Genomic DNA, 27257 nt, shown 5'->3' with positions numbered 1-27257 from the left:
CACAAGGGCTGGCAGAGAACAGCTCGTCTCCCTGGGATGAAAGAGGTGAGGCCATGAAACTTTGTCCGAATGGGACCACTTTGTGCTTATTGTCCCAAGAGCAGATGCTGTTAGGGGTTGGCTCCAGGAATAGGGGAAAAAGACTAGGAAGCTGACTCATGTTGAGTCATGCCCTTGGTCCTTCCAGCTCGGTATTGTCTCAGCATGGACTGGCGCCCGCTCTCTAGGGATTCAGGTGGGGTGTTTGTGTTTTCCAGCCCTGCCTGCAGAGGCCAGGGATTTAAGCTGGGCTTTTTGCAGGTGCTCTACCGGTGAGCCACAGCCCTCCCTCCAAAAATACAGACCCCAGCCTTCGTAATTCTGAATGAAGAACTGATTTACATAGGCATCTGCTGCCATACCTTAAATCAGGGGTTGGCACTTTTTTGTTTTGCCCCCTGTGGCCCTAACGTTCCCCTTTCATGCTGACTGGATGCAGGAGAAAGGGACCCTGCTGCAGAAATAGCAACAGCTCTTCATCCTGCCGTGACCCCACACCACTAACTGTCATGGTCTGGTTCACGGGCAATCTAAGTCCCAGCTGGGGACGTCGGGACCGGGGGCAAGATGGCGGGGTGGGAGCAGGAATGGGAGTCCAGAAGCCAGGAAGCCAAGGGTCTGAGGGTCAGAGACCAAGGAGTCATGAAGTCAGGGGTCCGAGGATCAAGAAATGAGGAGTCCAGGAGCCAAACGCAGCAAAGCAGGGAACGTGTTGCTGTGGCAAAGAGCTGAAGGGAAATGCTGACTTTATATCCCTTCCCAGCTCTTGCCACCAGGTGCTGTGAGATACCAATTGGCCTCACCAGTGCGGCCACGCCTTGCCTCTCCAGAACCAACTTAGGAAGGCCCCAGTCCTGCAAAGTCCTATTGGTCACAGGGCCTGGCTCCTGCACGCACACCTGACACTAACCTTCTGCTCCTTCCTTAAATGAAGTGGCCGCAGTGTGAGGGGGTGACTTCTTGGTTCCCCCCTCCCTTCTGTTGGTCTTCCAGATTCTTCCTTTACAGCACAATCCCGTCTGTATTTAATACAAATCTGGGTCTGTCATTGTGCACCTGGGCTTGATTCACAGTCACGCTGCATGGTGGGCTTTGTAATACTACAGCTGTTGGTGTTCTTCTCTGAAAGCCATGGTCCAGGTCTTCAACAAAGGGCTTTTTGTGGGTTCTGTCTGGTGGTGGCGGTACGAATATAAGTGAACACAATAGAACTCCCATGTTCAATTATTATATCGCTGAACACTCAATTCTGGGAGGAAGACAATAGGGGGAAGGGAGCTGCTGCCTTCAGGCCCTGCGTGAGAGTTCCTTGGAGGAATCTTGTCAACCATGACTGGATCCCCAGCCTTTGTAGAGTTGTGTGTGTGTTTGAGGTTGAATCCTGACTTGGGGGACAGGAGACGGGCGGGTGTGGAGGACCTGCATGGGGTAACTGTGCCCCTGAAGGACCAGGTGCGCAGCCTGGGAGTCATTTTGGACTCACAGCTGTCCATGGACGTGCTGGTTAATTCTGTGGTAGGGCAGCTGTTTATCAGCCCCATCTGGTACGCAGGATGAGACCCTACCTGCCCGTGGCGGTTCCCTCAATGTGAGAAGTGAGGCTACTGGGAACCAGGCAGAGGGCCTTCTCGGTAGTGGCACCCGCCCTGTGGAACGGCCTCCCATCAGATGTCAAAGAGATAAATAATTACCTGACATTCAGAAGACATCTGAAGGCAGCCCTGTTCAGGGAAGTTTTTAATATGTAACGCTGTACTGTTTTTAACACTGATTGGGAGCCGCCCAGAGTGGCTGGGGAAACTCAGCCAGATGGGCGGGGTATAAATAATAAATTATTATTATTATTATTATTATTGTTATTATTATTATTATTATTATTATTATTAAGTGGTGCATGCTCTGGTTATCTCCTGCTTGAACTACTGCAATGTGCTCTATGTGGGGCTACCTTTGAAGTTGACCCGGAAACTATCTACTTATGTCCACCACCACGATTGTCCTCAGCGCTAGCTGATAATGTATGGAAGTTCTACAGGCTTGAACATCTAAATTAGCTGGAGAAGAGCTTGCTAGAGCCCAATTCATGTTACTGTGTGACCTTTACAGAAGCTTACAATTACATGTGGACCCAACGGCAACAAAACATTGCATCATCAACACGCTACGTAACCAGTTGAATCCCCCCCACCCCCACCAGAACAAACCAATCCAAACATGGGCAGACAATCAGTGCAGGTGACTTACAACAGCCAGTTATGTAGGGGGGAAATCAGACACACTCAGATACAAGCAAACACAGAGAATTTAAAAATGCCACCCTTTTTGATCCTTGCTCATTAGCACCGCACGATTCTATTCGGTGACCTTCAACAGGACTAGTGCATTGCACACCCATAATCATCCTTGAATCCCTTGCTTGATTTGTTTCTGATTTAGATTCAGCCACCTGAGCGATTGACCACCTTTTGGAGCAAGCTACCTTCTCGGTGAGTATTTTTCTTTCCAACAGCCAGGGGGCTGATTCTCTTGGGATCTCTGTTTGGTGGATATTGCAAATTTTATGACACTGCAGGTGCAACTGCGTGCTCTGTGTGAGCTCTCACCCTTGTCTCTTCTTGATAAACGTTAGAGCTTAGCAAGCATTTCTGACATAGTTTGAAAAGGCCAAAAACGGTTAAGGAAGACATTTATCTCTCTCCAAATGATCTTTATTAGTTTTTCAATTAGATACTCCGCATACACATATTGTATTATATTTTACATTTACACTTGCTCTTCAGAGCTGACTTTCCTCCTTCCTTCTTCTGGTTGTTTATATCACATATAATTTTATCGCATTATTTTCTTCCGTTTTATATCTTGTTATTCATTTTCCATATTTGTCCATAGTGTATCCATAAACAAATAAGTCCTCATGTTTATACAATTCTTGTTGTCTGTCTGTATTCATTTATTTGAATTCATTTCTGAATAGGAGCTCAATGATCTTAAACACAAAACAAGGTGGTCCCTTACAACTCTGCAATTATATGATTCTATGGTTGAGGATGATGGGATTTGGAGACCAGCGACATTATGGCCCTTTCCAAAACAGAATAATAACCAAAACACAGTCACCCTTTTGCATTTGCAGTTCTCCATCCAAACCATGCTTAAACAAACACAATCTGTTCAGGGAAAGTGTCCATAGGGATGGATATATTAGTGAAAATGACATGCAAAATACATTCTACCTGGGGGAATTGCTTGCAAAAAGATGCACCGTATTAAGAACCACACACAAAAATGTGTTTAGTTCACACTAAAACGCTGGTGAATTTTTACGAGGATTGCAAAACCCCATAGAAGCACGTTTCTGCAGAAATGTAAAGAACTGATTTTAAAGTGGGGGAAAGATGAGAGACGTGAAACTGACAGATCCATCCCTACTGAGTGAATGAAGCCCAGTTTGCACTATACGTTTTAAGCAATCTTATGCCACTTTAAAGAGGCAAGGCTTCTTCTAAAGAATTCTGGGAACTGCAGTTTGTTAAGGGTGCTGAGAGTCACCAGGAGACCCCTCACAGAGCTACAGTTCCCAGAGTTCTCCAGGAAGAGGGATAAAGGTAAAGGTAAAGGGACCCCTGACCATTAGGTCCAGTCGTGGCCAACTCTGGGGTTGCGGAGCTCATCTCGCTTTATTGGCCGAGGGAGCCGGCGTACAGCTTCCGGGTCATGTGGCCAGCATGACTAAGCCGCTTCTGGCGAACCAGAGCAGCGCACGGAAATGCCGTTTACCTTCCCGCCGGAGCGGTACCTATTTATCTACTTGCACTTTTGACGTGCTTTTGAACTGCTGGGTTGGCAGGAGCAGGGACCGAGCAACAGGAGCTCACCCCGTCGCGGGGATTCAAACTGCAGACCTCTGCACATGCGCAAAGCTCGATTTAGTGCTTCTGCGCATGCGCCGAAACCTGGAAGTAACCCGTTCCAGGTACTTCCAGGTTCGGTGCGGTGCGTAACCCAAAAACACGCAACCCGAAGCGTCTGTAACCCGAGGTATGACTGTACTCTGAAAGAGGGCATGTCTGCCAGCTGGCATGCTAAACAGCAACATGTCCAATGGCAACATTTTTGCTGCCGATCCCTATTATGGGCGATGGGCGAGGCTCATTCCACCTCAGAGCGAAAACTGGAGGAGGTTACAACAATGCCGTTCTTCGATCTTTGAAATGTCGGTGTTCCTGTTATAGCCACCGCCCCATGGCTCCAGTTCAGCTGAGCCGTGATTCGTCCTGAAGTGGTAAAATGTCTGTACGCCTTAGTGAGTTTGGAGAACTGGATGCCCCTCTCTCTTTCTGAAAACTTGACAGTTGTGGACTGATTTTTCTTCTTCAATATGCACTTAGTGGAATTGTGTGGGGAGTTGATATTCACTCTGGAACCCCTCTGAAATTGTGGGGCCTCTGTAGGAATATTTCTGTTGAACCTGCAAAGCAAGTGAGAGGGGACATGGTGCCATAACAGAACAAAATGATGGTGGTGGTGATGATGATAGTAAGAATAGCAATAATAATATTTATTTCTTTAATTATTTTTTTGAAATAATTTTTTTTTGGTTTTCAAAAATATAAACATACCACAAAAACAATTCCAAATCCAAATGTTGAGATCACTTTGAATCTCCTGACTTCCAATCCCTTCCATGCGCCCTATTAATCCTATTTTCAACCGCATAATAATAATAATAATAATAATAATAATAATAATAATAATAATAATTTATTTATACCCCGCCCATCTGGCTGAGTTTCCCCAGCCACTCTGGGCAGCTCCCAATCAGTGTTAAAAACAGTACAGCGTTACATATTAAAAACTTCCCTGAACAGGGCTGCCTTAAGATGTCTTCTGAATGTCAGGTAATTATTTATCTTTTTGACATCTGATGGGAGGCCGTTCCACAGGGCGGGCGCCACTACCGAGAAGGCCCTCTGTCTGGTTCCCTGTAGCCTCACTTCTCGCAATGAGGGAACCGCCAGAAGGACCTCGGCGCTGGATCTCAGTGTCCAGGCTGAACAATGGGGGTGGAGACGCTCCTTCAGGTATACTGGACCGAGGCCGTTTAGGGCTTTAAAGGTCAGCACCAACACTTTGAATTGTGCTCGGAAACGTACTGGGAGCCAATGCAGATCTCTCAGAACCGGTGTTATGTGGTCCCGGGGGCCAGTCCCAGGCACCAGTCTAGCTGCCGCATTCTGGATTAATTGCAGTTTCCGGGTCACCTTCAAAGGTAGCCCCACGTAGAGCTACTTCTTCAATAATAATATTTATATGCCTGTCCATCTGACTGGGATGCCCCAGCCACTCGTGGCGGCTCATGATAAAAAAATAGTAAAAACACAATATATCATCATACACAAAAAAACTTCCCTGAACAGGGCTGCACACAGAGCTCTGGAGCTGGTTGCCTGGCCTGTCGCCATCTTAACCTGAAGCCCAGGTGTGCATGAAAAAGGCGAGGACATAAGATAGGCTGCTGGATCAGCCCCACTTAGTCCAGCATCTTATTTTCAAACGTTAAAGACTTCCCTAAACAGGGCTGCCTTCAGATGTCTTCTAAAAGTCAGATACAGTGGTACCTCGGGTTACATACGCTTCAGGTTACAGACTCCGCTAACCCAGAAATAGTACCTCGGGTTAAGAACTTTGCTTCAGGATGAGAACAGAAATCGTGCTCCAGCGGCACGGCAGCAGCGGGAGACCCCGTTAGCTAAAGTGGTGCTTCAGGTTAAGAACAGTTTCAGGTTAAGAAGGGACCTCTGGAACGAATTAAGTACGTAACCAGAGGTACCACTGTAGTTGTTTATTTCCTTGACATCTGATGGAAGGGCGTCACTATAGTGCTGCCCCGCAAGACGAATTCCTCGCAAGACGGAAAACCCGCTAGACGAAAGAGTTTTCCGTTTTGGAGGTGCTTCGCAAAACGAATCTCCTATGGGCTTGCTTCGCAAGACGACAATGTCTTGCGAGTTCCTGCTGGTTTTTTCCCCTCCTCCCCCCTTTTTCTAAGCTGCTAAGCCGCTTATCAGCTGATCCGATCAGCAGATAAGCCGCTAAAAGCCGCTAATAGCGCTAATCCTCTAATCCGTCAATGGGCTTGCTTCGCAAGACAAAAAAACCGCTAGACGAAGAGAATCACAGAACGGATTCTTTTCGTCTTGCGAGGCACCACTGTACCGAGAAGGCCCTCTGCCTGGTTCCCTTTAACTTGGCTTCTCGCAGGGAGGGAACCGCCAGAAGGCTATTAGAGCTGGACCTTAGTGTCCGGGCTGAATGATGGGGGTGGAGATGCTCCTTCAGGTATACTGGGCCGAGGCCGTTTAGGGCAGGGGTCAGCAAACTTTTTCAGGCAGTCCACTGTCCTTCAGACCTTGTGGGGGCCAGACTATATATATATATATATATATTTTGGGGGGGAGTTAACGAATTCCTATGCCCCACAAATAACCCGGAGATGCATTTTAAATAAAAGGACACATTCTACTCATGTAAAAACACGCTGATTCCCAGACTGTCCACGGGCCGGATTTAGAAGGCAATTGGGCCGGATCCGGCCCCCGGGCCTTAGTTTGCCGACCCATGGTTTAGGGCTTTAAAGGTCAGCACCAACACTGAAAGCAAACCCTGCTTGCTAATGAACTACCATACCCTCCAATATTTCTCAGATGAAAATAGGGACGTTAATAATAATAATAATAATAATAATAATAATAATAATAATAATAATAATACCCTACCCTTTTGACTAGGTTGCTCCAGCCACTCTGGGTAAACTTCCAATATATATAAAAACATAATAAAACACTAAACATTAAAAGCCTTCCCTTCTCCTTGGTTCTGGGGTCGCATAACTCCATACCCTCCAACATTTTCCTGATGAAAATAGGGACGCCCTAAGGGAAAATGGGGCATTCAGGGATCAAATCTGAAACCAGGACGGCTTCTGTAAATCCAGGACTATCCCTGGAAAACAGGGACACTTGGAGGGTCTAAACTACCGGTCACCCAACTTTAAGCTCCTGTTATTCATTTGTTGCCTTGTCCATACTTGTCTCACACCTGATATCTAAAGTATTGGTGGTAGATGGGTGTCGTTTGTGAGGAAAAGCCTCGTGGGCCAAATCTGGGCTGAACGAGGCCTGTGGGCTGGTAGTTCCCCATCAATTCAATGGTAACAAGGTTACCCTGGGAGTTTTGCTGGGGTAAGGAAAAGGGGCCAGGATTTGGCCTTCCTCACACTTAGCCTCCTCTGATGTGCACACACAGCAAAATTGTTTAAGAGGAAACAGACTGCAGATTGCTCAGGATAGTGTTGCATTCTTGCACAATTTCCTCAAGCTGGGTTTTCCCTTGAGAGTGCAAGCTGGTTTTAAAACAGAAAGCCACCAGTTTTAACAGGTTTTTCTCATAATAAAAAAAAATCAGTTGGATGGAGCAACATTCCTCAGTGAGGCAGATTTGAGAGCAAAGGGACAGAGGAGTCCTTGGAAGGTGAGTCAGCTCAGCAGAAGACGCCCCTATCCAATGTTTGAAATGTAGGCTTAGGTGCTGACTCCTCTCACACAGTCTGAGAAGCAGGGCGTTGAAGAGCATAAAATACACAATAATATAAATAAACTGGCGTTATAAGAAAAACTGATCCCTTTCTCTTATGGGGTGTTCTGGAGCCCATATTGAGTCTTTGTGGTGTAGTGGTTAAGAGCGGTAGTCACGTAATCTGGGTAACCGGGTTCGCGTCTCCGCTCCTCCACATGCAGCTGCTGGGTGACCTTGGGCCAGTCACCCTTCTCTGAAGTCTCTCAGCCCCACTCACCTCACAGAGTGTTTGTTGTGGGGGAGGAAGGGAAAGGAGATTGTTAGCCGCTTTGAGACTCCTGAAGGGGAGTGAAAGGCGGGATATCAAATCCAAACTCTTCTTCTTCTTCTTCTTCTTTAAGTGGGCTCTATATCAGTAGGAGATAATAACAGAGGCCAACCAGAGTGTTGTTGTTGTTGTTTAGTCATTTACTCGTGTCCGACTCTTCGTGACCCCCTGGACCAGAGCACGCCAGGCACTCCTGTCTTCCACTGCCTCCCACAGTTTGGTCAAACTAATGCTGGTAGCTTTGAGAACACTGTCCCACCATCTCGTCCTCTGTCGTCCCCTTCTCCATCTTTCCCAACATCAGGGTCTTTTCCAGGGAGTCTTCTCTTCTCACGAGGTGGCCAAAGTATTGGAGCCTCAGCTGTCCTTCCAGTGAGCACTCAGGGCTGATTTCTTTTAGAATGGATAGGTTTGATCTTCTTGCAGTCCATGGGACTCTCAAGAGTCTCCTCCAGCACCGTAATTCAAAAGCATCAATTCTTCAGCGATCAGCCTTCTTTATGGTCCAGCTCTCACTTCCATACATCACTAATGGGAAAACCATAGCTTTAACTATACAGACCTTTGTCGGGAAGGTGATGTTTCCGCTTTTTAAGATGCTGTGTAGTATACACCAGAGTATACTGAGAAGCAAAGCGGCTAGTAAGCCTGATCTTTATTCAAAGAACAGTTGCAACAGGGTCCCCACTCACCACATGCAGGAGGGAGGAGAACCCCAAACAATGGTGTGCAAGCTCTTATATAGACTTTTGAAATTTCCCACCCTGTAGCCCAAGACCACCCCCCAAAAAACATTATCCATCCATCCATCCATCCATCCATCCATCCATCCATCACAGAAGGAGGCGGTCTACAGCAGAAATCCTGTCTGCCAAGATACCTGATAATGGTCACTGACTGCATTACCTGGGCAGCCTGGCCATTCTTTTGTGTGATGGTTAATTCTTTAGTTCCTGAATCCAGGTCACAGGCTCACACTATTCATACACAGATATGCCCTTAAGACAGGATTTTCAAGCAAAAAGACAATGGGAAGGCTTTCCCCATTTGCCTCCCTTACTGCAGAGGAATATTTGAGGTTAATGGGAGAGTAAAAATGGCTTCAGGATTGCTCTCCTGTACTATTTCAGACACATGGTTCATGTATTTTGATATGTGTGCATTTATGAATATTTATTCTATATCTGAGACTTTAAAGTTCTTATAACACTGGGTTGCCCCAGCCACTCTGGGTGGCACCCAATGTATATAAAAACATAATAAAACATTAAATGTTTTAAACCTTCCTACACAGGGCTACCCTCAGATGTCTTTTAGAGGTTGCATAGTTATTTATCTCCTTGGCTCAGGGGTCACATAACTTCATACCCACCAACATTTCTCTGATGAAAATAGGGATGTCCTAAGGAAAACTGGGACATTCTGGGATAAAATCAGAAGCTAGGATGGCTTCTGAAAATCCGAGACGGTCCCTGGAAAATACGGACATTTGGAGGGGCTGATATTGTGGCTGGAGGTGGGTGGGTGAGGAGAAACTGTAGGCTCTTTCTTTTTATTTCCTGTAGGAAAAGGGAATTTGATGTGCATTTGGGGAATATTTGTTGCCACCTGGTGGCACAATAGAAAAATGCAAGGTTTTTCTGCAAGTGGAGATACTATTTTTTGCAGATCAGAGAGCACCCAGATTTTGCCCACAATCAGTGCCGAATTTAAATATAAGCTAAACAAGCTATAGCTTAGGGCCCCACTCTCTTGGGGAACCCAAAAAATTTAAAGGAAAAGCAACAATCTGGATGTACATTTCGAAAATATAAGATAAAAAACAAATAAAATAAAACCTACATATAGCAACCGTGTCTTGTGTTGTGTAGGCTCCTACGATGTAAATAATGGACCCCGCCTGCCAGCCTGCTCCCTAAAATATCTCAGGTTTGCTCATTTCTATATATAGGGGGCCTACATTCTGCATGGACTGGTTGCATGTCAACATGCGCAAATGGCTTTAGATACCTATTGGGTCCATAAATTACCATATGGCACAACACAACACATTCAACACAAAAAACAGCAACAATTTGTTGTTGACAAAGGACAGCTGGACATATAAAGGGCCTCATTACCTTCAGTAGCTTAGGGCCTCATCAAACCTAAATCCTGCCCACAATGTCAGCTTTATTAAAAAGAACAAATTTTAAATTAATATCATACAAATGTACAAAAAAATCATAGATGGTTCCAAAGTTCTACATAGCTGCTTGTGGTCCCTATGAGCTCATGAGCAGGAGTGAAGACGGACATGCACTCTGGACTTTAAGAAGGCTGATTTTTGAAAGCTTAAAGAACTAACGGGAGAGATAGCATGGTCAGAAATACTCAAAGAGAAGAAATCCAAGATACATGGGAGTTTCTTGAAGGTGAATGACTCCTAAGTTAGCTTGCTGCCTTCAGGTGTTGTGGAGATTGTATGGCGAGTTTCCAACACCCCCCCCCCGTAGAAATAATGACACAATTGTTAGGGTTAATGGGCTAAAAAAGGCCACAACTTTATTGGTTACAGGTGATGAGCAGTATTGGCTTAGGCATTGGTCCTAACAGACTATACAGTGGTACCTCGGGTTACATACGCTTCAGGTTACAGACTCCGCTAACCCAGAAATAGGACCTCGGGTTAAGAACTTTGCTTCAGGATGAGAACAGAAATCGTGCTCTGGCAGTGCGGCAGCAGTGGGAGGCCCCATTAGCTAAAGTGGTGCTTCAGGTTAAGAACAGTTTCAGGTTAAGAACAGACCTCCGGAACGAATTAAGTACTTAACCCGAGGTACCACTGTATCCGACTTCAGCCCGCTTGCTTGAAGTCTGGGAAGGGTTAACCACCAGTAGGGGGAGTCCTGCTGATGCGCATCAACTAGGAACTTCCCTATTGGGGTCACCAATAGGGGGCGTGTCTTGGGCCCTAATCTCCCCAGGCTTCAGACATGGCCATGCCCCCCCGGAATCCTTTAACGGACTACCCTTCAATATGCAGGGCAGGTGATGGCGCTACCTCCCCTCTTCCATCTACAGAACAATTCCAATGCCTAATCGCCAAATACCCAGAAAGCTGTGGCGATTTGCTGCGAGGCAGGCGAAAACCAAGTGGCTGGTGCCAATTTGCCAAGCGGGAAAATTCCTACCAGTCCCCTCAATGGCGACCAACTAAAGTCCATAGCGAGGTCAAGGAACGAAAACCTTAGAGGGTGGGAGGGTGGGGAAATTGGAGCAGCTGGAGGGTGGGCAAAAAGGGAGGTACCCGGCTGCGTCCTGCCTTAAATAGGGCAGGCCACGCCCCCGGAGCAACCTGATTGGCTGGCTAGGAGGTGATGCAGCCGAGAATCCCCCAATCGCACGGGGCTGGCCTCCCACCCCCTATGCACGTGGTGGGGATGTGAAGCCCACAACCCCACCTCCTCCTTAAGGCGGAAGTGGCTTTGCTTTCTCCCCATCAGATCAGATTCCTTTATGTGTACAGTGGTACCTCGGGTTAACTACTTAATTTGTTCTAGAGGTCTGTTCTTAACCTGAAACTGTTCTTAACCTGAAGCACCACTTTAGCTAATGGGGCCTCCTGCTGCTGCCGCGCCGCCGGACCACGATTTCTGTTCTCATCCTGAAGCAATGTTCTTAACCCGAGGTACTATTTCTGGGTTAGTGGAGTCTGTAACCTGAAGCGTACGTAACCTGAGGTACCACTGTATATAGACCATACCTGTCAGGTGTGTGTGCAGGAGCCAGGCCCTGTGAGCAGTAGGACTTTGCAGGACTGGGGCCTTCCTAAGTTTGTTCTGCAGAGGCAAGGTGCGTTCGCACAGGTGAGGCCAATTGGTAACTCACAGCACCTGGTGGCAAGAGCTGGGAAGGGATATAAATTCAGCATTTCCCTTCGGCTCTTTGCAACAGCAACAGACTTCCTGCCTTGCTGCGTTTGGCTTCTTGCTTCCTTGCTCCTTGAACCTCGCCTTCTTGACTCCCTGCTTCTTGATCCTTGGACCCCTGACTTCATGACTCCTGGCTCTCTGACCCTCGGACTCTTGGCTTCCTGACTCCTGGCTTCTGGACCCCTGTTCCTGCTCCCACCCCGCCATCTTGCCCCCAGTCCCGACGTCCCCTGCTGGGACTTGGATTGCCCATGAACCGGACCATGACAATACCATTGATAGAAGTTAACTTGGACCCAAATAAAGCTATAGGGACGCGGGTGGCGCTGTGGGTAAAAGCCTCAGCGCCTAGGGCTTGCCGATCGAAAGGTCGGCGGTTCGAATCCCCGCGGCGGGGTGCGCTCCCGCTGCTCGGTCCCAGCGCCTGCCAACCTAGCAGTTCGAAAGCACCCCCGGGTGCAAGTAGATAAATAGGTACCGCTTACCAGCGGGAAGGTAAACGGCGTTCCGTGTGCTGCGCTGGCTCGCCAGATGCAGCTTTGTCACGCTGGCCACGTGACCCGGAAGTGTCTCCGGACAGCGCTGGCCCCCGGCCTCTTGAGTGAGATGGGCGCACAAACCCCAGAGTCTGTCAAGACTGGCCCGTTCGGGCAGAAGTACCTTTACCTTTTAAATAAAGCTATATAGAACAGGTGTGCAGGACCCAAAACTGAGAGTGGCATTCCCTTATGGCAAAGTTCTTGGAGACGCATGCTGCCACCTTGTGGCACAATAGGACTCGGCAGGCTGCCTTGCAAATGAAGAGGCAAGACAAGTTTGCAGTCTAAGTGGAAAGCGAATGAGGTCCCGACTAAAGAAGAATGGCAACTTAAACTGGTGGAATATGCGCAGCTTGTGGACCTATCATATAGAATAAGAGAACAAGAAGAACATACGTTTAGAAAAGATTGGAAAACGTTTGTTGAATAAATGGGGGGGATTGTGTACACTTGAAAATGTTGGCAGCATTAACAGGGCAAACGAGTTTTGATGGATGTAATAATGGAAATACTGAATGGTTTAGTTTATGTAAAATAAGCAGGGATTTATGGTATGGAAAATAAACCAATGGAAAGAGAAGAAGGGAAGTCACTGATATGTTAAGATTGTTTAAAATGAATATTTGTAATTGTAAAACAGAAAATTTAATAAAAATTACACACGTTCTGAAAATGCTTTTTAAAAATACATTGAATTTTCCATATGGCTCACCATCGCCATCTAGTGTTACATTGTATATGGCACTTAAAACACACTTAAAACATTTTATTTGCAGCTGAGTAGCTGAGTCCAAGGTTAAAGGAACCCACGTGACAATGAGATGATATTAAAAACGATTATTTACCATACTTTTCTGTGTATAAGACGAGGTTTTTTAACTCTAAAATAATGTTAAAAAACCGGGGTCGTCTTATACACGGATAATGCATGGGGGGCGGGACGGGTGATTGGTTTCAGTCGCAAGCTTCGGGGGTGGTTGGTGGCTGTGGCAAGGGCTGCTGTGAATTGGCTGCTGCTGCGGTAATTTGGTGGGTGATTGGTTGGTGTGGCAAAGGCTGTTGTGGATTGGCTGCCGTTGCAGCAACTGGGCGTGCGATTGCCGGCTGCTGTTGGTGAGCGGGCAGACACTTTTTGGCGTCAGTGATGCGAGTGATTGTCAGCGTTTGTAAGTTGGGTTAGTGATTTTCTGCATCCCTCCCCAAAAAGCTCAACAACCCTGGGCAATGCCCGCCCCCCAAGCTAAACAACTCTGGGGCATCTCCCCCCATTTTCTTGAATTTGAGTCCCCCAAAATAGGGATCCTCTTATACACGGGGACGTGTTATACACGGAAAAATACTGTATGTTCGACAACCGAGGTTCCACTGTATTGTGATTTTATCTTGCGAACCACCCCCGAGACTTGCAGGTATACAGTGGTACCTCTGGTTAAGAACTTAATTCATTCTGGAGGTCCGTTCTTAACATGAAACTGTTCTTAACCTGAGGTACCACTTTAGCTAATGGGGCCTCACACTGCCTCTGCACAATTTCTGTTCTCATCCTGAAGCAAAGTTCTTAACCCGAGGTATTATTTCTGGGTTATTGGCGCCTGTAACCTGAAGTGTCTGTAACCCAAGCGTCTGTAACCTGAAGCGTCTGTAACCCAAGGTGCCACTGTAAAGGGGGTTGTTTCCTGCTTGGCAGGGGGTTGGACTCGATGGCCCTTGTGGTCTCTTCCAACTCTATGATTCTATGATTCTATGATATACAAATGTGTTTGTTTATATAATAATAATACATGGATATACCAGGTTCAAAGCTACGACGGGCTTGCAAGCAATGCTTGTGCTTTCCTGCTTAATTTCACCTTGGTGTTGTTGTTTTTTTTACAGTTTGTCTCAACAGAAATCTCCTTGAGTCACTGAAGCCTGCCCTGGGACATTAAACATCTCTAAGGCAGGTGGCGTGACACATCATAACTCATGTTGTAATTAGCACGACATAACAGCTGGGTTTCCCTTGTTCCAGCATAGATGCCTTCTGGAAAAGCGTTTCGCTTACATAATCCTCCAAGAGATAAAGCCTTTGCTTCCTCTGCTTTTGTCTCTGTGACTTGATGGATCTGCGCCAACACTAGGGGGTTTCATAACCCTTGCTTATTATCCCTCTGTTCACACCCTTGCCGCTGCCAGGCTCCTGGCTGGTTTCGACATTCTGACTTTCCCCACAATCCTCCGCCTCCCTTTAAAAAGGGAGAGAGGTAAAACCTGCAGCTTTTAGAAGGAAGGCTAAGCTTAAACCGGACACAGGTAGGTTCTCAATTGTTTCTGTGCTTTCAAGAAATGGGCTAGGCCAGGGACGGGGAGCTCATTTCTTCCCCACCCTGATGTTCTTGGACTCCAGCTCCCATTATCTCTGACTGTTGGCTGATGGGAGGCAGCAGTGTGGATAGATAATTTTGTTCTTTGGATTATCCGTTCTTATTGCTGGGCTTTAGATTCATAGACTCATAGGTAAAGGGACCACTGACCATTAGGTCCAGTCGTGGCCGACTCTGGGGTTGCGACGCTCATCTCGCTTTATTGGCCGAGGGAGCCGGCGTACAGCTTCCGGGTCATGTGGCCAGCATGACTAAGCCGCTTCTGGCGAACCAGAGCAGTGCATGGAAACGCCGTTTACCTTCCCGCCGGAGTGGTACCTATTTATCTACTTGCACTTTGACGTGCTTTCGAACTGCTAGGTTGGCAGGAGCAGGGACCGAGCAACGGGAGCTCACCCTGTCGCGGGGATTCGAACCGCCAACCTTCTGATCAGCAAGTCCTAGGCTCTGTGGTTTAACCCACAGCGCCACCCACGTCCCTTCGTAGACTCATAGAACTCCAGAATTGGAAAGGATCGCGAGGGTCATTTGGTCCAATCTCCTGCGATGCAGGAATCTTTTGCCTAACATGGGGCTCAAACCCACAACCCTGAGATTAAACATCTCAAGTTCTACTGACTGAGCTATCCCAGGTCTAATGATGCTACAGCTGGGCTGGGGAATCTGTGGCCCTCTTTTGGACTACAAGACCCGCCAACTCTGGCCATTGGCTGTGCTCACAGGAGATGATAGGTCCAGCAACATTTGCGGGACCATTACAGCTTCCATCAACCCTGACTATTGACCATTCTGGCTGAAGCAGATGGCAGGTAGAACCCAACAGCATCTGCCCATCTTCTTTTTTTTGAAGGTGAGGATGATTACACCTCCACGGCAAAGTGCACACATGGATGTAGGAGGTCTCTCCAGGTAGGGCTGGGGAAGTTCCCTGTTTGAATCCTGGAGAGCTGCTGCCTGTCAAAGCAGACAATACTGAACCAGATGGACCAACGTCTGACTCTTTATAAGGCAGGGATGGGGAACATGTAGCTCTTCAGAGGTTTCTGGACTCCATCTCCCATCATTGCTGAGCCTTGGCCGTGCTGGCTGGTGCTGATGGGAGTTGGAAGCCAATGAGGAACGGCTAAGGGAGCTGGGCGTGTTTAGCCTGGAGAAGAGGAGGTTAAGGGGTGATATGATAGCTATGTTCAAATATATAAAAGGATGGCATATAGAGGAGGGAGAAAGGTTGTTTTCTGCTGCTCCAGAGAGGCGGACACGGAGCAATGGATCCAAACTACAAGAAAGAAGATTCCACCTAAACATTAGGAAGAACTTCCTGACAGTAAGAGCTGTTCGACAGTGGAATTTGCTGCCAAGGAGTGTGGTGGAGTCTCCTACTTTGGAGGTCTTTAAGCAGAGGCTTGTCAACCATATGTCAGGAGTGCTCTGATGGTGTTTCCTGCTTGGCAGGGGGTTGGACTCGATGGCCCTTGTGGTCTCTTCCAACTCTATGATTCTATGATTCACACCTGGAGGACCCCAGGACTGAAAGTATGACCCCTCCCCTTTTCTGTGGCACTGTATATTGCTGCAAATGGTCTTATGGGGAGGCTCTCTTCAGATGGTACGTGTGTCTGGCTTCAGTTCCTTCCAAATGTGGAAATCCAGCCCTGCTGTGCTTGTCTCCCCTGCCCTCTCTGCCTGAGGCAAAGGACAATCCGTGAGGAAATAATAGATTCATCCAGATCTGTATGCAGAACTACTGCTTCATCAAAATGTAATTTATTCTGGTGATGCTGCCAGTAAAGCACTGTTAGGATCTCTCAACATACATGCCGTATCATCAGCATAAAGACTCTACAAGTGTTCTCTGCACTGTCCCCTCGTAAATTCAGCCAGATGCAAAAAGAGTGAAGAGCAATGGGGACCAGGGACATCTCTGTTTAGGACCCCTTCAAATAAAAGTCGGTGAGGAATCCTGATCATGGGTACTGTTGTTGTTGTTTAGTCGTGTCCTGCTCTTCGTGACCCCATGGACCAGAGCACACCAGGCACTCCTGTCTTCCACTGCCTCCTGCAGTTTGGTCAAACTCATGTTCATGGCTTTAAGAACACTGTCCCACCATCTCGTCCTCTGTTGTCCCCTTCTCCTTGTGCCCTCCATCTTTCCCAACATCAGGGTCTTTTCCAGGGAGTCTTCTCTTCTCATGAGGTGGCCAAAGTATTGGAGCCTCAGCTTCAGGATCTGTCCTTCCAGTGAGCACTCAGGGCTGATTTCCTTAAGAAAGGATAGGTTTGATCTTCTTGCAGTCCATGGGACTCTCAAGAGTCTCCTCCAGCACCGTAATTCAAAAGCATCAATTCTTTGGTGATCAGCCTTCTTTACGGTCCAGCTCTCACTTCCATACATCACTACTGGGAAAACCATAGCTTTAACTATATGGACCTTTGTTGGCAAGGTGATGTCTCTGCTTTTTAAGATGCTGTCTAGGTTTGTCATTGCTTTTCTCCCAAGAAGCAGGTGTCTTTTAATTTTGTGGCTGCTGTCGCCATCTGCACTGATCATGGAACCCAAGACAGTAAAATCTCTCCCTGCCTCCATTTCTTCCCCTTCTATTTGCCAGGAGGTGATGGGACCAGTGGCCATGATCTTTGTTTTTTTTAAATGTTGAGCTTCAGACCATATTTTGCGCTCTTCTCTTTCACCCTCATTAAAAGGTTCTTTAATTCCTCCTCATGGGTATACACTGTGGCATAATTCACTTTATACAACTAAGCAGTTGCTGCTGTAGATTTAGCCTCCAACTGGTATTTGTTCGAAACATCCAACAAGCAACACCATTACAGGGAATCAAATGCTTTGCAAGTATCTGTAGCCAATGGAGTTTGCTTCCTTCTACAATCAAATGTAAAATTTAATAAACAGCATACTGGATATCTATTGGATATGAAGCCTGTCTGATCTAAATTCATAATTGCTGCAGTCACCCTGCACACATGAGATGCCAAAACGGATATAATCATTTTCTTTAATCCTGATTAAGAAGGTTGAAAGGTCTGTATGATCCCACTTCCTGCCTATCTTGTCCAGGTTTGAGTGAGACAATAATCTGAGAAGCATTCAATGTCTTTTGGGTGCCTCTTCCCTGCCATACCTCATTCTACAAAATTAGTCACATCAGGTATGCTGTGAACTGCCCAGAGATCTATGGATAAAGGGTGGGATACAAATAACAATAATAATGTTTCAGCTTTGAAATTGCAGTCTTACATTTCCCAAATATAACTCAGTCTTATTCTCCAATGGTTCAGTTATTTGATATAAATCAGAATAATATTCTGCAAATATATTATGAATAGTCTTGTGATTAAATGTAAGCCTTCCATCTCTATGTTTCATAGAACGTTGTCTGCTGTAATATCTCTCCTCACAAACTTGGATTATAATAATAATATAATATAATAATAATATCTTTATTGTCATTGCGGGGACAACGAAATTACTTGACTGCTCCATAAAAACACTAATTAAACAATACAGTATAATACAGCAAGGGAGATTAGATGACTTTCAAAGTCCGGGCTTCCCATTCAGGGCCGAGATCGCTCTGGAGAAGAAGCTGTTCTTAAGACGGCTCGTTCTTGTCTTCATCGTCCTGTATCTCCGTCCCGACGGCAAGAGCTCGAAGAGACAGTGACCAGGATGCGATGGATCTTTTACTATGTCCAGTGCCTTCCTATGGCACCTTGTGGCATAAATCTGCTCTAGGGTGGAGAGTGGGCAGCCAACAATGCTCTCTGCTGCCTTAACAACTCTGCACAACCCCAACCTGTCCCGGGTAGTACAGCTTCCATACCACACACATAAGCCATAAGTGAGCACGCTCTCAATGGCACAGTGATAGAAGGCAAGCAGCAGTTTCAACATTATATATAATGTTGTCTAGACCAGCTTTAACCCATCAATATTTTATTTACCACAGGTCTTTAATAGCAAGATGATGGCCAGCCAAGAGATTATTCTGCTTTTTCTGTGTGCTCTGTCACAAGGTAAGCTTGAAAGCCAATTGAAACAATAGGAGGCTGTGGTATGATCATCAGCATGACTGTACCACCTGATAATGCATGGGGATAGAGTTACCATAATTCAGGGCCGGATTTAGGTTAGATGAGGCCCTAAGCTACTGAAGGTAATGAGGTCCTTTACTGTCTACCTGTCAACGACAAATTGTCACTGTTTTTTGTGTTGAATATATGCTATACGGTAATTTATGGACGTAATAGGTATCTAAAGCCATTTGCACATAATAAAGGTAAAGGTAAAGGGACCCCTGACCATTAGGTCCAGTTGTGACTGACTCTGTGGTTGCGGCGCTCATCTCGCTTTATTGGCTGAGGGAGCTGGCGTACAGCTTCTGGGTCATGTGGCCAGCATGACTAAGCCACTTCTGGCGAACCAGAGCAGCGCACGGAAACGCCATTTACCTTCCCGCCGGAGCGGTACCTATTTATCTACTTTCACTTTGACGTGCTTTTGAACTGCTAGGTTGGCAGGAGCTGGGACTGAGCCAAGGGAGCTCACCCCATCGCGGGGATTCGAAGCACCGACCTTCTGATCGGCCAGCCCTAGGCTCTGTGGTTTAACGCACAGCGCCACCCGCGTCCCATATATGGAAATTTATGGACCTAACAGGTATCTAAAGCCATTTGCACATCACAAATAGGAGCCAACCTGCTGTATGTAGGTTTGATTTTATTTGTTTTTTATCTTATATTTTGGAAATGGACATCCAGTTTTTTTCCTTTAATTTTTTTGGGCCCCCCCCCAAGGGAGTGGGGCCCTAAGCTATAGTTTGTTTAGCTTATACATAAACCCGGCACTGCCATAATTCATTGAGCAGACCTCAGTTGGGATTTTAGCCATCGGTTGGCTTGCATTGGAATCAAGAGGAGTGTTGGAGCTTGGAAGGAACACTGTGAGCCCTGGTTTCACACACCCGTACCACTTCGCAGTTTTCCTTTTGTGTGTTCCCAGCTTCGGGGTGCTTCAAACTCATCACCCCCTCCAAGTGGGGTGCAAAGCCGGCCAACTGCTCTGAACCTTTGAAGGAGCTCCCGCCTGAGTATGTCATCATCATCCACACGGCTCAGAATCCGTGCAAAACGCGAGCTGAATGCTCCAGAGAAGTCAGGAACGCTCAGGATTATCACCTGGGCCTCAAAGGGTGGTGCGATGTGGCCTATAAGTAAGAGCGTTGTTCTTTATTCTTGTACTAAAATATCTTAATTATCTCTTTTTCTTGCTGCATTTCTGTTAGCCAAGATCGCTGTTTGACTTTGCATAAGCCGCTTCAAATATCAACTTAACAATAAAGTAGCCTACAGTGGTACCTTGGTTCTTGAACTTAATCCATTCCGGGAGTCTGTTCGACTTCCGAAACCGTTCGAAAACCAAAGCGCGGCTTCCAATTGGCTGCAGGAGCTTCCTGCACTCAAACAAAAGCTGTGTCGGATGTCCGGCTTCCGAAAAACGTTTGCAAACTGGAACACTTAGTTCCATATTGTTCTGCAACTAAGCTGTTCGGGAACCAAGGTACGACTATATATATATGCATATATATATACTGCCTGAATGGGTTTCCCTATACAGTGGTACCTCGGGTTAAGTACTTAATTCGTTCCAGAGGTCCGTTCTTAACCTGAAACTGTTCTTAACCTGAAGCACCACTTTAGCTAATGGGGCCTCCTGTTGCTGCCATGCCGCCGGAGCACGATTTCTGTTCTCATCCTGAAGCAAAGTTCTGAACCCGAAGTACTATTTCTGGGTTAGTGGAGTCTGTAACCTGAAGCGTATGTAACCCGAGGTAGCAAACATAAAGCAAAGAGGCAGGTCTTTGTCCCATGGCGTTTACCGCTCCAGAGCTGGGTTGGATAGGCTCAGAATAATCTGAACCCCTTTTGCAAACAACAGAGGAACTGAGGCAATAAAATAGATTCAGGTATTGTGAGCCCCAACCTGCCAATTAGTAATTCAACTGAGTTTGTGATGAGCCCTCATAACCCTGGAACTTGGGGATATTCCAGTGGAATTGAATGTTGCAAGATACACGACAAACAAAAGAAAGGACATCTTCACACAGCACATCATTGTAAACAACTATGTTTTTTATTTAAAAAGTGACTGAGAAAGGTGTTGGATTCCAGAATAATGCACCAAGTCAATAACTGTTAAAAAGAGCTTCAAGTCTTACTACAATCACGCTTAATTCATATTGCTGTGAATCCATGTTGTTTGTTTTTCCATATAGGAAATTGCTGCTGTATTTTTGTTTTTAGACTAGAATTTTGCACGTATTGAAGAACCTAGACGACTTTAAGCACGGTCCATTTTGCTTGTTTTATAACACGTGTGTAGCAATGATATATGCATGTGTTGCTTACTTTTTCTGCTGTAAGTCTATTTCAGTTGCTTTTGGTAAAAAAAAAAAGCAACTAATAAATTTTAACAACAACAAATCGTTAAATGATCGCACTAACTCCCACAAGGGGCTGTGAAGGTCACTGTCTTGTATGGCTTTAAAAAGATTAGTCACTTTGAGGCCTCATTTGGACGAGGTATTTGCATCTGTCTAGCAAACAAAACAAGAGGTGTAAAGGGGAAAAGTGAGATAAGAAGGGCACACTCGATCTCTCGCTCACTTCTTTTCACACCCTTCAATGTAAGAAGCCATATCTGTTCAATTTCTCTCTGTGTCTCTTCCATATCGTAAGTTCAGTTTGCTACTTCTTCAATTTGCTTTGCTGCTATTTTTAAAAAGCCATCATGAGCATTTGTTACAATTTGTATTTTAATTAAAACATTATTTTAATTAAATGTAAATTTAATTAATATATTAGCATTAAATTTCAATATTTTGCCTATTGTCTTCGTTTCTTTGCAGACAGTTTAATATAATGCATTCTTGTATGTTGTTTTCATTTTCCATATATATATATATATATATATATTTGGATTGGAGAACTGGATTGTTGGAGAACTGGATTTTAAAATTCAGGGGAGAAAGTAGATTTTGTAAGATTCGATTATGTTGTATTCTTTGAGGAGATGTAGATTTCTCCCTGTCCTTAGTCTTTGGAGTCTTGCAGTACAGGAGTCACAACAGCTCACAAGAATATATTTTCTTCCTCCCTTCCTTCCTTCCCTCCCTCCCTCCCTCCTTCCTTCCTTCCTTCCTTCCTTCCTTCCTTCCTTCCTTCCAGCTTCCTGATTGGCGAGGATGGGCTTGTGTATGAAGGGCGTGGCTGGCGCAATGTTGGATCTCACACCTACGGCTACAACGATTTGTCCCTCGGCATCGCTTTCATTGGCACCTTCGTAGGTGAGTAGATCCATGCCTTAGGAGACCTTTAACCGAGTCAGATCATTGGCCCATCTAACTCAGTATTTCCCGCACCGACTGGTGGAGGATCTCCAAGGTTTCAGAGAATGGTCTTTCCCCAGCCCTACCTGGAGATTCTGGGGATTGAACCTGGAACCTTCTGCATTCAAAGCAGGTGCTCTACCACTGAGCTATGGCCTAATGCCTAGAAACAAAGTAAGATTCCAGTCCCCATGGTGATGGATCAAGGGTTAACTTTAATAGGAACAGAGGAATATCTATCTATATCTATCATCTATCTATCTATCTATCTATCTATCATCTATCCATCTATCATCTATCTATCTATCTATCATCTATCTATCTATCTATCTATCTATCTATCTATCTATCTATCCATCCATCTATCATCTATCTATCTATCTATCTATCTATCATCTATCTATCTATCATCTATCTATCTATCTATCTATCTATCTATCTATCATCTATCATCTATCATCTATCTCTATCTATCTATCTATCTATCTATCATCTATCTATCTATCTATCATCTATCTATCTATCTATCTATCTATCATCTATCTATCTATCATCTATCTATCTATCTATCTATCTATCATCTATCATCTATCTATCATCTATCTATCTATCTATCTATCTATCTATCTATCTATCTATCTATCTATCTATCTATCATCTATCATCATCTATCTATCTATCTATCTATCTATCTATCTATCTATCTATCTATCTATCATCTATCTATCTATCTATCTATCTATCTATCTATCTATCTATCTCTATCTATCTATCATCTATCTATCTATCTATCTATCTATCTATCTATCTATCTATCTATCTATCTATCATCTATCTATCTATCTCTATATCTATCTATCTCTATCTATCTATCTATCTATCATCTATCTATCTATCTATCTATCTATCTATCTATCATCTATCTATCATCTATCTATCTATCTATATCTATCTATCTATCTATCTATCTATCTATCTATCTATCTATCTCTATATCTATCTATATCTATCTATCTATCTATCTATCTATCTATCTATATCTATCTATCATCTATCTATCTATCTATCTATCATCTATCTATCATCTATCTATCTATCATCTATCTATCTATATCTATCTATCTATCATCTATCTATCTATCTATCTATCTATCTATCTATCTATCATCTATCTATCTATCTATCTATCTATATCTATCATCTATCTATCTATCATCTATCTATCTATCTATCTATCTATCTATCTATCTATCTATCTCTATCTATCTATCATCTATCTATCTATCTATCTATCTATCTATCTATCATCTATCTATCTATCTATCTATCTATCTATCTATCATCTATCTATCTATCTATCTATATCTATCATCTATCTATCAATCATCTATCTATCTATCTATCTATCTATCTATCTATCTATCATCTATCTATCTATCTATCTATCATCTCTATCATCTATCTATCTTCTATCTATCTATCTATCTATCTATCTATCTATCTATCTATCTATCTCTATCTCTATTACAAATACCCAAATACAGACGGTCATTTACCCTTGCTAGATTCAACGTGCTGCCATCAGCCTTACTGCAGGGCAGATTCGAGGGTAAACCATACGCAGAACGAGTCTGCCCCTGTGGCTTGATGGAGGTAGAAACTCTCTCTCGTGTCTTGTTAAGCTGCCGTTTCCACGGGGATATAAGCTCGGTATTTATCACTCCTGTTACACAAAAATCTCCAAACGGGTCCGAATTTCAATGTCCAAAACTACTGGTAGAGGACAAGGATCTAGAGGTCACGCTAAGGGTGACCAACTTCGGTCCGGCTGCCATAAAACTTAGGGAACAAGCTGTACTACCAAAATGATTAAGGTTTTAAATAATAATTTTAGGTTATATTTTAGTGATCAAGATTTAACATATTTTTTTGAACTGCCACTATATCTGAATTGTCTCTGTTATACCCAATTGTAATTTAATGTATTCCTGTTGTGTTTTATGAGTTTCCTGATATTGTAAGTGACCTGGAACTGGTCTGTGACTGTAATAATAAAATTCTATTTTATTCTATGTTTTACCCCTGATGGAGGCTGTAAGCATCTCAAAACCAGTTGTTGGAAATCTTGAATGGGGGGAGTTGCTGTTGTCTCACTTGCAGGCTTCCCATGGAAACATCTGGTTGGCCACTGTGGGAACAGGATGCTGGACTAGATGGGGCCATTGGGTCGATCCAGCAGCCAGGCTTATGTTCGCTTATGACCTCACCCTTTGGACTGCATGCTTTGTATGGGATGGTGCAGAGGCATCTCTGGATGAATGCCACGCTTGGGAGGTTCTCAAGGGAACACAGTTTGCATTGTCCTCAAGAGGAGGGTGTTGGTCCTCTGAAGTCAAAGGTTGTTCTGTGATACATTCCTAAATTGGGCCTGGATGTGTGTGAAAGAGTCAGCTTGCTCCAGAGCAATCTTTCAGAAGTGAATGTTCTCCAGTTTTTGTTTCACAGAAGAAACTGAAGTACAGTGGTACCTCGGGTTAAGAACTTAATTTGTTCTGGAGGTCTGTTCTTAACCTGAAACCGTTCTTAACCTGAAGCACCACTTTAGCTAATTGGGCCTCCTGCTGCTGCCGCACCGCCAGAGCACGATTTCTGTTCTCATCCTGAAGCAAAGTTCTTAACCCGAGGTAATATTTCGGGGTTAGCGGAGTCTGTAACCTGAAGCATATGTAACCTGAAGCATATGTAACCCGAGGTACCACTGTATGCTTTGATGCAACAGCCCTGCTTTCCCCCACCTGCCCTCCAGGTGTGTGCTCTGAAAACATGGCGCATGGCCGAAGACCTTCTAGAATGTTCTAGAGTGGTGTGTCCATTCACATAGATCTATTGAGTCCCTTTGTTGAAAAGGAGATTAAGCAGATTCATGGAGAATAAAGCTATCAACAGCTATGTCTTTGGTCTACCTCCGGTCAATGGGAAACAAGAGTTGGAGAGCGCTATAGCACTCATTTTCAGCTTGTGGGCTAACCAGAGACGTCTGGCTAGCTACTGTGAAATAGGATGCTGGAAAATGGACTTAGAACCTTGCTGGATCAGACCAGTGGTTTCTCAGGGAAATCTGGTTGGCCACTGTGAGAACAGAATGCTGGTCCAGATGGGCATGTGGCCTAATCCAGCGGACTTTTCTTATGCTCCTAAAAAAAAATTTGCATAGCTAACGGGTGTGTTTGTAAAAACTCTGGAGTCTCATGCCACCATCTTTTTCTCTTCCAGAGAGGTCTCCCAACCAAGCGGCGTGGAAAGCTTTGAAATGCCTGCTTGACTTCTCTGTCAAGGTTGGGTACCTCTCTCCAGATTACCTCGTAGTAGCCCACAGCGACGTCAGTAATCTTGTTTCTCCCGGAGAGCCGATCCGTTCGGAAATTTCCAAGTGGCCCAATTACAGGCACAACTGAAGACTTCTTCACTCATCCGCTGCGGTGCTGGAAGTGTTAGAGAGGAATGAGGGTGGCTCCAAGTGAGACCTTGCAACAAAATGCCACAGTCTGGACTGCAACTGTTGAGGTTTCCATCCGTTAAGACATGCCTTTCCCCAGGATATTTCATTTCACCATTCCGCTGTTTTCCATTTCCTCTCTCCAAAAGACACTCATTGTTCAGTGGCCGCTAAGCATGCTCAGCAGGTACGTACTGTGCTGTTTTTAGGTTTTTAAATAAAACTCTCTTTAGCGGTTCTCCCATTAATGATCTCTTGCACTTCTGCTAATTTTGGCATCCCCCTTAACCTACTGATGTCTCCCTCTTGCATGTGTGCAGTGCGGTTTTGGCAACGTAACAAGACTGAGTTTGCTTTGAGCATATATGATTTGGGCGTTCCAGATATCAGACATGTCCAACAGGTCGATCACGACTTACTGGTCGATCGTGGGGGGTTCCTGGTTGATCCTGGTTGATCTTTTGTCCCCTGGTGATTTGTAACCCCCCCAACCCCCCCACATTTGGCTCCCTAAAAAAAAGCTCAGCAACTCTGGTCCATCCTCCAGTGACAATTGGTAGATCACTGCCAGTTTTTTAATACTGTGAGTAGATCACAGTCTCTTGGGAGTTGGACATGCCTGCTCTAGATGGTTGGGTTGCATCATGGCGGTTGGTTAACATGTTAATATATTTACACACAAATTCCATAAGGGGGAGCTTAGAATCAACATTGCTGTGGTGTAAATAAAGAGATGTACAGACTTTTGTGTTTTGGAATCTGTGGCTCTGCTTAATTCTGAGAGAGGAAACAGCCTGGAGTGGTTGTGGGACATGCAGGGCTTTATTTCAGCCAGAACTCACTGGAACTCAGTTCCTGAACCTCTCAGGCAGGCATCATTGCCATTGTAAAAGAACATGAGAGGCATTCATGGTGAGTTCTGGCATCCTCCCTCCCCCCGCCCCCCAGAAAATAGCACTTGGGAGAAGTAATTGACATCTTGCAGCTAAGCATCAGGAGTCCAGGTTCGCAGCTTGATAATACAGTGAGCGTAGATAATTAAAAAGGAGGATTTATTGCAAAAACAAACAGAAAGCTCTGGACAGCTCTAACAAAGCCTCCTGTATCATTACTCATGATGAACCTTCTGAAGATTCCTTCCGGGATTTGCAGAATATATTGAAACGTCACCCCTTGCACCGTTTGTTTTGCTTCCTGTCTAGAAGCCCTCCCATTCGTCGACTCCTTGGAGAGATTAGATTAGTGCCCAACTCTTCCTTTTCCAACAAACTGTCCCCTTGTCTTTTCCGTGCCTATTTGAGCTTCTAGCGTGCTTTGGCAGTGTTCTAGCCTGCTCTCAGCTACTCTGTTATCAGCTTGCCAGTCAAGGTCAGGAAGAGCTGATTTCTGCAGCTGCCGGCTCTCCTTTGCCTGCCTAACATCAAAGCCTCCCTGTTCCTGGCTGCTTTCTGCAGTTGGCTGTAACCCTTCGCTTAGAGCTGGCTCATTCCTGACACTCAGGAAAAGCTGTAGCTCAGTGGAACAGCACCTGCTCTGCGTGCATAAAGTCTTAGGTTCAATCCCCAACAACTCCAGGTGTGGCAGGAATTGCCTGAAACCT

At 45.1% G+C, this 27257-nt stretch overlaps 1 protein-coding gene across 4 annotated transcripts; it reads left to right on the top strand.

Annotated features, from left to right (window-relative positions):
• LOC309520608 (peptidoglycan recognition protein 3-like) lies at positions 1-26146 on the top strand. 4 transcript variants are annotated; one of them, XM_082202583.1, is made up of 6 exons: positions 22-45; positions 2476-2525; positions 18724-18790; positions 19776-19986; positions 22001-22119; positions 25435-26146. In XM_082202583.1, the coding sequence occupies exons 3-6, from the start codon at positions 18739-18741 to the stop codon at positions 25614-25616; spliced, it is 564 nt and encodes a 187-aa protein (XP_082058709.1). In that variant the 5' UTR covers positions 22-45; positions 2476-2525; positions 18724-18738; the 3' UTR covers positions 25617-26146. The 4 variants fall into 4 exon arrangements, with proteins under 4 accessions (XP_082058707.1, XP_082058709.1, XP_082058708.1 ...); XM_082202581.1 differs by lacking the exon at positions 2476-2525 and having other exon boundaries at positions 1-45; XM_082202582.1 differs by lacking the exon at positions 22-45 and having other exon boundaries at positions 2265-2525.
• Positions 26147-27257: the final 1111 nt, after the last annotated feature.

The sequence above is a fragment of the Podarcis vaucheri genome (genome assembly GCF_965113315.1).
Source record: "Podarcis vaucheri genome assembly, chromosome: 16".
Classification (NCBI taxonomy): domain Eukaryota; kingdom Metazoa; phylum Chordata; class Lepidosauria; order Squamata; family Lacertidae; genus Podarcis; species Podarcis vaucheri.
Note: the sequence above shows the minus strand (reverse complement) of the source record. Positions and strands in the feature narration are given on the sequence as shown.

What these genes read in the sequence shown, in the direction of transcription:
- LOC309520608 (XM_082202581.1), top strand. An exon ending in TGGTGCGATGTGGCCTATAA is followed by an intron (nt 19,987 to 22,000) that starts GTAAGAGCGTTG and finishes CCTTCCTTCCAG; the next exon opens with CTTCCTGATTGGCGAGGATG. An exon ending in TTTCATTGGCACCTTCGTAG is followed by an intron (nt 22,120 to 25,434) that starts GTGAGTAGATCC and finishes TTTCTCTTCCAG; the next exon opens with AGAGGTCTCCCAACCAAGCG.